The sequence below is a fragment of the Bos indicus x Bos taurus genome, chromosome 7 (assembly GCF_003369695.1).
Source record: "Bos indicus x Bos taurus breed Angus x Brahman F1 hybrid chromosome 7, Bos_hybrid_MaternalHap_v2.0, whole genome shotgun sequence".
NCBI lineage: Eukaryota > Metazoa > Chordata > Mammalia > Artiodactyla > Bovidae > Bos > Bos indicus x Bos taurus.
The window spans coordinates 90,364,555-90,375,631 of record NC_040082.1 but is presented as its reverse complement, the minus strand read 5'-3'; the positions used below and the strand labels follow the sequence as shown (position 1 = coordinate 90,375,631).

The window sequence follows — 11,077 nt, the reverse complement described above, 5'->3', positions numbered from 1 at the left end:
CCAGCCGGCGGCGGTTGTTGTTCAGCGACGGCGGCCGCAGCTCGGGTCGCAGCCTCCGGCCGCCCGGCCGCCCGCCAGCCCGCCGGCGGGTCCGCGCGCGGCCATGGAGCTGGAGGTGCCGGACGAGGCGGAGAGCGCCGAAGCCGGGGCCGTGACCTCGGAGGCGGCCTGGGCAGCGGAGAGCGGCGCGACAGCAGGTAACGGTTCCGGACCTTCCTCCCCTCCCCGCTCTCCGAATGGACCCGCCTGACCCCCCTGCCGGGGCCCAGTGGACCCGTCCGAGCGCTGGAGGGGCGTCGGGACCCGCTGCAGGAAGGCCGGAACGTTCCACTCGGGGGCGCTCGCGGGGGGGATGGAACGCCCCACTCCGGGGCCAGGGGACGCGTCGTCTGGGGCCCGAGGGAGGACGGAACACCCCGCCTCGGTTGCTCAGGCGTGGCGCCGCCCATTCCTGGGGTCCTTGGGGAGAGCTGTGGGTCTGGGGGCGGGGGTGGGTGCAGGGCCCCATTCTGGGAGGCTGTGGGTGGAGCAGCCCCGGTTGGAGGCGCGCGGGGAAGATGGGTCCTCACCTCTGGGCGGGGGGAGGCGACCCCCGTTTAGGACGCGCCATGGGTGAGTGGGTGCCCCGCCTGCCTCCTGCTGAGGGCGCTGGAGGACGACATCCCACCCGGTCTTGTGAGGGGGCTGCTCTACGCGTGGGATTGTGGAGTAGCCCCGTTCCGGTGAGGAGCCCTGCCTCCAAAGGGTGATGCGGACCCTCTGCTCCCGGCCGCCCACCTTGCTAGTGTCTGCTCCTGGGCCTCACCTCTTGCCCTGCAAGCGGTCACCCTCTGGGCCCATCTTACTGGTCGTGAAGGGCAGGGGCTGCTGTGGTGGAAATGGGGGGTCTCGAAGGCCAGCCGGGTCAGCCTCCTGACTACCTTATCATTCTTTGTGGAATTCACCAGACCAGGTTTTTAGTTCACTGGCCGTTCTTTCCCTTTCTGGGCCTCGGTTTACTTGCTCTAACAGGAGGGGGCTAGGGGTTGACATCTCCAGACACCTTCAGTGCCAGGGCTCTACAAGCAGGTGGGGAACAGGAGAGCCCCCAGCCTTTTCCCTGGATGTTGAGAGGGGGCTGCCGTGGCTCTGTAGGGGGTACTGCTTTCCCCTGCCCCTCTCCTGGGCCTGTATCCCTCGCCTTTCCCTAGAGCAGGTTTGGGGAGGGAGGCGGCCTCACCCAGCCCTGCGGGCTCCAGGCCGAGCCCAGTCCCTGCCTGGAGGGGCCGGTTCCTTCTTGGTCCAAATTTCAGGCTCCCAAGTACGAAGTTTCCGGATCATCAGAATTCTCCATTTCCCCCTACCTCCCCCCCGAGGCAGCCCTCGCTGGCGAGTCCCTGTGGACGCCCACCTGGGGCACCCATCCTCCTCCTCCCCCGGGCCTCCCGAAGCTTCCGTGGCAGGCGGGAGAGACTGCGCTGCCCGGGAGTTGAGAGAAATGTCTGGAGGAATAGCCGGAGCAGGGAGCAATCTCCACCCCGCCCCAGCCCACCCCGGGCTCCGGAGCACTCCCACCGCTCCCCTTCCTGCTACCATCTGGAGCTGCATGGTGGATGACCCCGTTCAGCTCCACCATCCGGCCCCCACGCCCTGCTTCTTTGCTGGCAGCGATGCCATGGCTTGCCAGCACCAGACAGTGGACGGGCCCAGCTGAAGTCCCTTCTCAGCCCCCTGACCTCCACCAGCAGTCCTCTGCCCTATATGGGCAGAGACAAAACAGCCTAGGACGCAGTGACCACAGGAAAGCCACACAGCAAACGTCTGTCTTATCAGGGGCTAGGTGATGGGGTCAGATAAAGTTCAGGCCCCAGCTGTGGTTGGGTCTGAACCCAGGGACTTGACCAGTGAGACCCCCCCCCCGACCCCCGCCTGTCCCCAAACCCACAGAAACCCCACTCCCACAGCTGATGGCTTATTTCACTCACTGTAGGGTCAATAGCTCCCTCTCTTGTGCTGAACCCATTTCTGTTAAGTTTAGGGAACAACTGTCCACGCCTTTCCTGCTGCTCACACAGATGCATAAACACACAGCTGGGGCTGCTCATTCACCAGGGGGTTTGGAGGGTACCCTCACACCTTGGCGCCAGTGACGGTTGGGGCTGGAAAATTCTTTGTTGTGGGGACACTGTCGTGGACACTATGGGGGGTGGAGCACTCACTTGATGCCAGGAGCCCCCCAGTTGTGATGACCACAGACCTCCTCCCCAGACATCACCCCTATTCCCTGGAGACGCAGCCACCAAAGGTGAGGCCTGCTGTACTTCCCTTATCATTCTATGCCTTGCTGGCTTTTTTATCCACAATATGATCCCCCCGACTCCCCATCCCCACGTTGGTATCAGTTCTTTTCAGAGAAAGAGAATACAGTGCTATGATTGAGAGGGTGGAAACTGTAGCTTGCCTGAGTTCCACTCAGGTGCTCTGTGACCTCCAAGGTCAAATGCCTTGATCTCTCTGAGTCTCAGTGTCCCCATCTGTAAAATGGGGCCACGCCGCCAGCAGTACCTGAATTAGCGCATCAGCAAGTGGAGAGTGCTTGGGGAACTTTAGCAACAGCCCACACCGGTCAGGCCTTACTAACTCAGGGCCTCCTGGTGGGGGACGGTTGGGTGGTGTCTGGAGCTGGCTTTGTTGTCACAGCCATACTGCAGTAAACACCCTTGGACGTGGCCTGGTGCCATGGTGCTTTCATCTCTAGAGGTTGAAGTCCCTGCCTCTGAGTGGCTGGGTCAGGGGCAAGCAGGTTGACGCTTGGGGGCTTTGTGAAGAGTCCCGGCAGGGCTGAGAGAGCCTGGCTGTCTGTGTGCCCACAGCCTTGCTAGCTCCACTCTGGATGTTATCGGCCTCGGTCACTGGGGCCAATCTGATGGGAGTTAAATGTTGGTGGTGTTTAGAATCTGGTTACTTTAAACACCTGGGTTCCCAAGGCCTGGTCCAGGGAAGGCCTGCTGGGGTTCTCTGCTGGCTTTTGGGGACTGTGTTGGGTGTCTGGCTCCAGCAAGGATCTCAGGGAGGGCTGGGCCCTGTGGGGGCCCATGAGCTACCTGTGGGCTTCAGCCGTGCTGTGGTCTGGTGCTTCTGAGCTATTTCCCTCCTGCCCTTCTTGCTTCCATGATATTTCAGAACAGTCAGCTTCGTCCCACAGACCCCCAACCCCTTCCCACGTCTAACTTGGTGGCAGATTTTGTTGGCTTTGCCTCCAAATGGACTGAAAATCCACCCACTTCCCCCCACCCCTCTGCCTCCTCCTGGTTTAGCCCCATCCTCATGGCTGGCCTGATCTATCTCTTCCTGTGATACTGCCACTCAACTCCAGAAGGCTCTGCCCCTCCTCTGCCACAGCCCTCCAGGGTCCCACATCTCTGGGGAAAAAGCACAGGTCCTCCCCAAGGCCATGCATGTCCTGCCCTCCCCTCTTTCCCCTTCTCTAACTCTGTAAAAGACCCCCAGGCCTCCACCCTGCTCCTCCAGCACACCAGACCCAGTCCTGTCCCAGGGCCTTTGCACCTGCTGTGCCTTCTGCCCGGGATGCTTGTCCTCCATATCCCTGTCTTTGCTTCTGGAGCTCTTCCAAGTTTTTGCTATGACATCTCCCCTTGGGCTTCCCCTGATGGTTGAGGGGCCTGAAGGAGGGGCAGGAAGCCAGCACGGCCCAGGCAAAGGCCTGAGTGGCTTGAAGAGCAGTGGGGGCCATCATGGCTGGGCAGATGGGGCCTCCTCATGAGGCTTCCTCTGCAGCTGCAGGTGGATGGTAACCTGGGGCTGTGGCCGCCCTTGTCCCCTCACTGACTCAGCTACAGCCTTTGGAGGCAGAAGGGTCCCAGTTCTAATCCCACCCTGGCCCCTTTCTAGTGACGTGATGTCTGGCATTTGGTCGGCACACTCAGTCCCTTCTGTAAAGCAGCCTCGGGAGCTAGACCATCTTTGCCAGCTGGGGACTCTCTTCCTTGGTTTTTGCATCTGTGAAATGGGCAGATGACTGTGCCTTCTTGGAGGGCTGGGCCAGGTGGATTGGCCTGTAGAGCCCTGGAAGGATGGATGGGGACCTGCTCGAGGGACCACTTCCCTCAGAACCTGGACAGGCAGGGCCCATGTCCAACTGGGCTCATGCGGTCATGTGGTTATCTCTCGCCCTGCGCCTGGTTGTGGCCTGTTGGACATTCATGGAGGCTGGCTGGGGGTGGGGGTCAAGTACCAGGGCTCCCTCACCCTCAGGTTGGTGGGGGTTAGGATGCCATGGCAAGCAGGTGAGACCAGGGGTCGTAGACTGAGGCCCGAGTCCATCCCACCTGCCGGTTTTTGTCTGTCGCGTCTCGTTGGTGCTTGGCCATGCCCTGTCACTTGCCTGTCGTCCACGGGGAATCCAGCTACAGCGACAGAGCTGAGTGTTGAGATGGGCTCGTGGCCTATGAAGTCGGGAAAACTTGCTGACTGGTGCTCTATGGAAGATGCCTGCCAAGCCCTGAGTCAGGCCACGCCAGCTCCAAGGGAGCTGTGACGGTAGTGAAAGGGGCATCCTGGCCCCAAGGGGTGACCAAGACCTGCTGTCTTAGAGCTGTCAGGGAACAGGTGACCCGAGGGAGAAATAGTAGCCATGTCAAGCATGTAGGCAGGAGATCAGCTGTGCAAAGGCTCTGAGGCAGGAATGAGCGTGGTGGGGACCTGGCCTCACTTGGGTTCTGGTCTGAGTCCAGTTGATGGTTCTGGCAGGTGTAAGCAGGGTGGTAAGTCACACTCCAGAGTGATCACACTTGGGCTGCTTGGTAGGGAGAGGGCTGTGGGGCCAGGGGCCTGGACGGGGGTCTTGTGGGGGTGGAGAAAGATGAGGGAGTCTGCACCCTGGAGTTGATGAGGGCAGATAGGGAAGGGCCCAAGAAGCAGCAGGTCTAGGGGTCCAGGCTCTGGCAGGCTTGTGCTGATGGGGGAAGGGAGGGTCTGGTGGGCTTCCCGGGATTCCCAACGCAGGTGGAGGCCCATGGGACCTTGGGTGGGGCGGCCTGAGGCTCAGCCTGACTTACTCTTGCCTGGGCCAAGGACTGTGTACCTCTCTCCACCTCGCAAGATAAGGACAGTGGGGTCCCAAAGATTTGGTAGGGCAGGAAGAGGTGGGACCCACCTCCCCTGGCAGCACTCATTAAGTGACAGCATTTACCAGCCTGGGGGCTGAGGATAAAGAGCTTCTGGACTCCAGGCCCCCTGTTCACCCAGCCTGCCGCCCCGGCCCAGCCCCAGCCATGTCACCACTCAAAACAGTCCAGGTCAGAACCCTGCTGGGAATTTCCAGGCTGCTGCCAGTTGGCTTCGGGGCTTGAGGTGGGACCGCCCACATTGGGGATTACTGACTTGGGGATTAGTTGAGGGGCCCCTGCACTAATTAGGCACCACCAGGCCGCCTGGAGAGGTTAGGGTCCAACCTGAGGAACCAGATGCCAGAGCCAGCAGGAGGGCATCTGGGGACCTGGCGTCTGGCTCCGACCCAGGAAAGGGACCCCAGCATTAGTCATAGTCGCGCCTCACTCAATCACACACTCATCGTGTCCATATGTGGGCCTTGATCCTGGGGGCCGGGGATGTCCTTGAAAGTTTGAGGCTGTGGGATGCAGGGCAGGTGTTCGTGTACACATGGGTGCTGAAGAGTGGCTGGGCCAGGCGCTGGAGCCAGCCCAAATGAGACAGTGTGGTCCCTGTGTAGGGGGTGTGGGGGTGGGGGGTTGCCAGTGGGGTGCATGCAGACAGTAAGTAAAGGAGGAAAAGAGGTATAATGCTGTCAAGGGGAAGAGAAGAGCAGAGCAGAGAAGGGGAGAGAGAGGACAGGGGTGTGTACTATGGAGTGTGGAGAGGGGCTTCCAGCACGTGCAAAGGCCCTGGGGCAGACCATGTTGGAGGAACATAGAGGAGGCTTGTGTGTCTGGAGCAGAGTGGGGAGGGGAGGTCAGGGAGGGGATGGGGCAGGTTGTGCAGGACCTGGGGGAGGACATGGGCTTTTATCCCAGGGAGTTGGGAGCCCTGGAGGGCTGTGGGCAGAGGAGGGGCGGGCCCTGACTTAGCTGCTCACAGACTAAGCCACAGTGGGAGACGGACTGTGGGGAAGGAGGAGGGGGTAGGGTACCAGGGCAGAGGGGACTGTGCGGGTCGTGGTGGGTGGGGCTGGGGCTCAGGTGGAGGCAGGAGTGATTCAGAGTAGATTTCAGAAGCCAGGTTGACAGGACTGATTGAAGGGTTGAGCATGGAGGGGCAAGAGACAGAGGGGAGTAGGGGGTGACTCCCATGTTGTGACCTGCGCCCCAGAAAGACAAGCTGCTTCGTCTAAGGTGGTGGACGGGGTGAGAGCAGGTGTGGGGGACGGTTGGGTACAGTGTTAGTGTGAGACACAGAGAAGTGCTTGAGGGCAGAAGACCCAGTCTGGAGCCCAGGGGTGGTGGGCAGGTGGCTTTGGGGTGGGGAGGTGGGGGCGAGGCAGGGCCAGGGCCTCCCTGTGTGGAGCGAAGACCAGGCAGCTGAAGTCCCTGTTTGGAGACACGTCTTAGCGCCTCTGGTAGGACATGGCCTTTCCAACCTCTGACCACTGGAGGGAAGGTGACTAGGGAGCGGGCGCAGAGGATTTGGGGTCCCAGCAGCTCCGGGAGGCTCATAGGGGAAGCAGGATTCAGACTTGCCTTCCTCTCGGGGTCCCGTGAGGGTTAGATGAGCTAGCTCACAGGAACTGTCCAGGACAGGGCCCAGCCCTGGAGGTTGGTGGCCCAAGGGGCACCTACCAGGGCAGAAATCTGAGTGGGCTGTCTCTTGGGTCCTTCTGCCACCAGCCAGGGGCTGGGATGGATGTGGAAAGAGCAGGGGCCTTTATTGGGGTGTCCTCAGGATAGGAGGGACGATCAGGGTCAGCACCCTGAGCCAGCTTAGGGTTGACTGGTTTGATGGCGGTGGCTCTGGGATGTGGGGTGGGCCCTGACTGGGCCTGGCCTGGCCAGGGGTGGTTAGGGTGGGGCCCCCGGGCTTGTGTGTGAGCAGGATGAGGAGGGGGAGGGTGTGAACCATGGTGGCTTGGTTTGCACAGCACACATGTGCTCATGGGCAAGTTGTTTGTGATCTGGGAGTTGGCTGACTCAAGGAGGGACGGTCCCCAGGTCTGCAGGACCCCCAAGATGTTGGAGCGTCGTTAAGATGCATGTGGTTAACCCCAGGTGAACTGTTCTGAGCTCCCTCCAGCAAGGGTGAGTGCTGCGCCTCGTCCATTTCTTCCATCTGTGCTGAACTTACACACAAGGGGATGTTTTGATGTAGTTGCAACTTGTATATATGTATCTGTCATACTAATACATATCAAATCTGAGTCAGAGAAAACATGAATCAGAGAGAAAGGTTTTCACATATTTCATCTTAATGTTTCATCTTCATTTTGTTGAAAATGTATCCTGGGACTTCTCTTGTGGTCCAGTGGTTACGATGCTGCACTTGCATTGCAAGGAGTGTAGGTTCGATCCTTGGTCAGGGAACTAAGATCCCATATGCCAAGTGGCATGGCCATAAAATAGAAAAAAAAAAAAATGTTTCCCTGCAAAAGGAGCAAAAAAACCTGAGATAAAGGGACCTACCCACCGAGGTCAAAGATAAGAGAGTTCTTGATACCTCTGACTATAAAGAGAGTTCTTGGGCCCGTCTGCATCCTGTCTTGATTCCATACTCACAGACCCTTTTTCCCCACTCACTCCACTTCTGCATTCCATCCTGCACATCTCAGGACTCTTACCTCACTTTCTGGGAACTGCATATCAATTGCATCGTGTGTTTCCTGTTTTCAAATTACATATCAGTCTTTTACTTGTTGATGTGTAGGAGCTTTTTATATATTATGGAAGGTTTATTTATTTTTTAAATCCATGATACAAGTAAGTGCAAGAAGCGTCTCCCCATCTTCTCTTACAGTGATTATTGACGCCAGGCAGATATTTTCTTTTCATGTGGTCACATTTATCATTGTCTCTCTTTCTATGGTTTCTCAGGTTGGTGAGTGTGTCATTTGTGCTGAGGTTACAGTTAAATTCCTCTAGTGCGTCCATAATTTTACTTTTTCCCCTTTATGTTTAAATTCCTGTTAGATGTGGAGTTTATCCCGGCATGAGATGTGCGAGGGTTTAATTGAGCAGAGTGCTCCCGGGCACCTCTGGGTCATCCCAGCCCCTCTTCTGGATAATCTGCCTTCCTCCCGCTGGCAAATGCCACCTCCCTCACAGGCCAGACTCCGGCGAGCGGCTGGTCTATTTCTGGACTTCTATTCGATTCCCCTCATCTGCTTCTGCCTTCATGCAGGAGTCATGCCTTCAGCTACAAGTAATAACACGTTTACCAGGAGAAAAGCTGCAGTGAGACCTGCAGTTGGTGGAAAGTGAGCGTTTGTTTCTGTCTCAACCCTGCATCTCTGCAGAGGCAATGACTGTCTTTCTGGGTATATTATTATCCTTTCAGCATTTTACTTTGAAAACTTTGAAACCTTCACAGGGTTCTGGGGACATTCTGGCGATACCCACATGCCCTCTGCCATGAAGTCCAGGGGAAGGAGGACACGCAGGGCTGGGCTCCCTAGGGCTCTGTCACCCAGGGTCACGACTGATCCCCACGCGGCCTGGTCTGACGCCAGCTGTTGATTCAGTCAGAAATGCAGAAAGCCCGGCGCTAAAGAGACCCCGCACCTTACCCTTGTCTGTGGTCTGAGGGCTGAGCCCAGCAGGCAGGGCATCACCTCACTGGGCATGTGGGGAGCATCCTAGGACCTCGCTGATCTGCATGTACCTGGGAGTGAACGTGTGAGTTACAGGTACATGCCAACCACTAGGTAGACCTGCAGATGGGGAATCTGTGAGTAAGGAGGACGGAGGAGGCCGGGCTGTGTGTCCCATAAACAAAGAGGCTCCCTGAGCCCAGCGCAGGGTCACGTGGAGGAAATGGAACGTGGGACAGGATTCAGTTCCATGAATTAACTCAGGCCGTCCTGCGTGGTAACATCTGCTTCCTCCCTGGGACTCCATCCAGGGTCACACTCAGCATTTGGGGTCAGTGGGACCCTCTGAGGGCCGCTCTGTGACCCAAACCTCAGATGACCGCCCATACCCTGCCACCTGTGGAGCCACTGGGCATGTGCCTGGTGACCCTGCCCTCCTTCAGGGAAGGGAACCTGTCCTCCGCCTGCTCCTCCAGGAAGCCCACTTGATTTCCCTGGCCAAGGCCGCTCCCACTGCCCTTAGGCCTTTCACGTGCTGTGCTGGCCATGTGGTGACCATCCACTGCCCTGTGGGTCGTCTCTGCCTGAGCTGCAGGCCCTGAACTCTGGCAGCAGACCTGTGCTTGGTCCCGATGGCTATTCTGCTGTCTGTGGCACCAGGAGTGAAGGTTCTGGAACCTTCTTTCTCTCAGGGCCCGCAGAGTCCTGGACAAACACCCCTGCCTCTGCCCCCTTTGCCATCCCCGGCCCTGTCCTGTGCAAGGCTTCCTGTTTACCACTCTGGAGACACTTGCTCCGTGCACTGAGATGGGGGGTTGCGGTGTGGGCTGCTGGTCAGGACTTGGCCCCCACCTGCACACTCCCCTCCAGCCACATCAAACCCTGTCTGCTGTTCCTGGAGAGTGTCCCATCCCATCACCACAGGGCCTTTGCGTGTGCTGCCCACTGCATCCCCCCAGCCCCCCTTAGAAGTCAGCTCTCATGATTTTTCTCTTCTGTGAAGCTGCCATGTGTTTCTGGCACAAAACACAGATCTGGCTCCACCCTCAGGCCCACCCCGGGCACCTCTCTCACCAGCACCCCTCATCTCCCACGCCCTCCGCCCCCGCCCACAATGCAGGGACCCCGGGTTCAATCCCTGGTCAGGGAACTAGATCCCACATGCTGCAGCTAAGATCTGGCACAACTGAATAAATAAATATGGTAAAAATACTTCATTGCTTAAAAACTCTACTGGCTATTTGAGCCTTTAGAAAGTAGTAATAATTTTGCAGTGGTAATGTCAAAGATCACTTACGACAGGTCACTGTACCAAGCATAGTAGTGATGAAGTTTGACACGTGAGAATTAACAGAGTGTGACTCAGAGACTTGAAGGGAGCAAATGCTGTTGGGTAAACGATGTTGGCATATCTGCCCAGTGCAGGGCGCCCACAGACGTGCAGCGTGAGGAGCACGCGGTGTTTGCCCCGTGCAGTGAGGCAAGATTGGGCTGCAGACCTGTCTGCACTTAGGCGTTTTCCTAAGCGCTTTTTTTTGGGTAACGGCTTTGTTGAGATAGAATTCGCATGCCACTGGGTTTACCTATTCAAAGTGTGTAATTCAGTGGTTTCACTATATTCAGAGTTGTGCGGCCATCACCACAGTCGATTTTAGAGCACTTTCATCACCCCAAAAGGAAACCCGTCCCCATGAGCAGTCACCGTCCATCCCCTCCCCAGCCCCTGACCACCAGGAACCCGCTCTCTGTGTCTGCGGATCGGCCTGCTCTGCGCGTTTCCCGTCAGTGGAGTCACACCCTGTGTGTCCTTCCATGTCTGCTTCTCTCACTGAGCACCGTGTTCTCAGGGTCTGCCCATGTGGTAGCAAGTGTCAGGGCTTCTCTCCTTCTCAAGGCCAAGTGACGCTCCCGGGTGTGGAGGGACAACGTGTGTTTATCCACCCGTCTGTGGGCATTCGGGCTGTTTGCACCTCTCGGCCCATGTGGCTCCATGTACAGCCCTTATGTGGACACGGGTCCTCGTGTCTCTTTGGCGGACACCCAGCCTTGGGGCTGCTGGGTCCAATGGAAACTCCGGTTACCCTTCTGAGGAGACACCGCCCTGTTCCCACTCAGCTGCACCTGTCCCCCTGCCCCATCCTCATCGTGGGGTGGGGGTGGCGCTCACCATGATCTCCAGGTGTGTTTCCCTGATGGTCAGTGAACATCTCTTGCCTGTTGGCCATTTATGTTTCCTTTTTGGAGAAATGTCTGTTCAAATCCTTTGCTTCTTTTCTTTTTTCTTTCCTTCTTTTTTTCTTTTAAGCGTTTTTTTTTTTTTTT

The 11,077-nt window shown here is 57.7% G+C and overlaps 1 protein-coding gene across 7 annotated transcripts in view; it reads left to right on the top strand.

Moving 5' to 3' along the window:
* Positions 1-11,077, top strand: part of PIP5K1C (phosphatidylinositol-4-phosphate 5-kinase type 1 gamma) — a 49,902-nt gene continuing 38,825 nt past the window's right edge. Inside the window, exon 1 of one of the 7 annotated variants that reach the window (XM_027547215.1) lies at positions 1-197. In XM_027547215.1, the coding sequence (XP_027403016.1) occupies positions 104-197 (94 nt within the window). In that variant the 5' untranslated portion in view covers positions 1-103. The remainder of the gene's footprint in view (positions 198-11,077) is intronic. The other 6 variants (XM_027547213.1, XM_027547220.1, XM_027547214.1 and 3 more) reach the window with 6 other exon arrangements.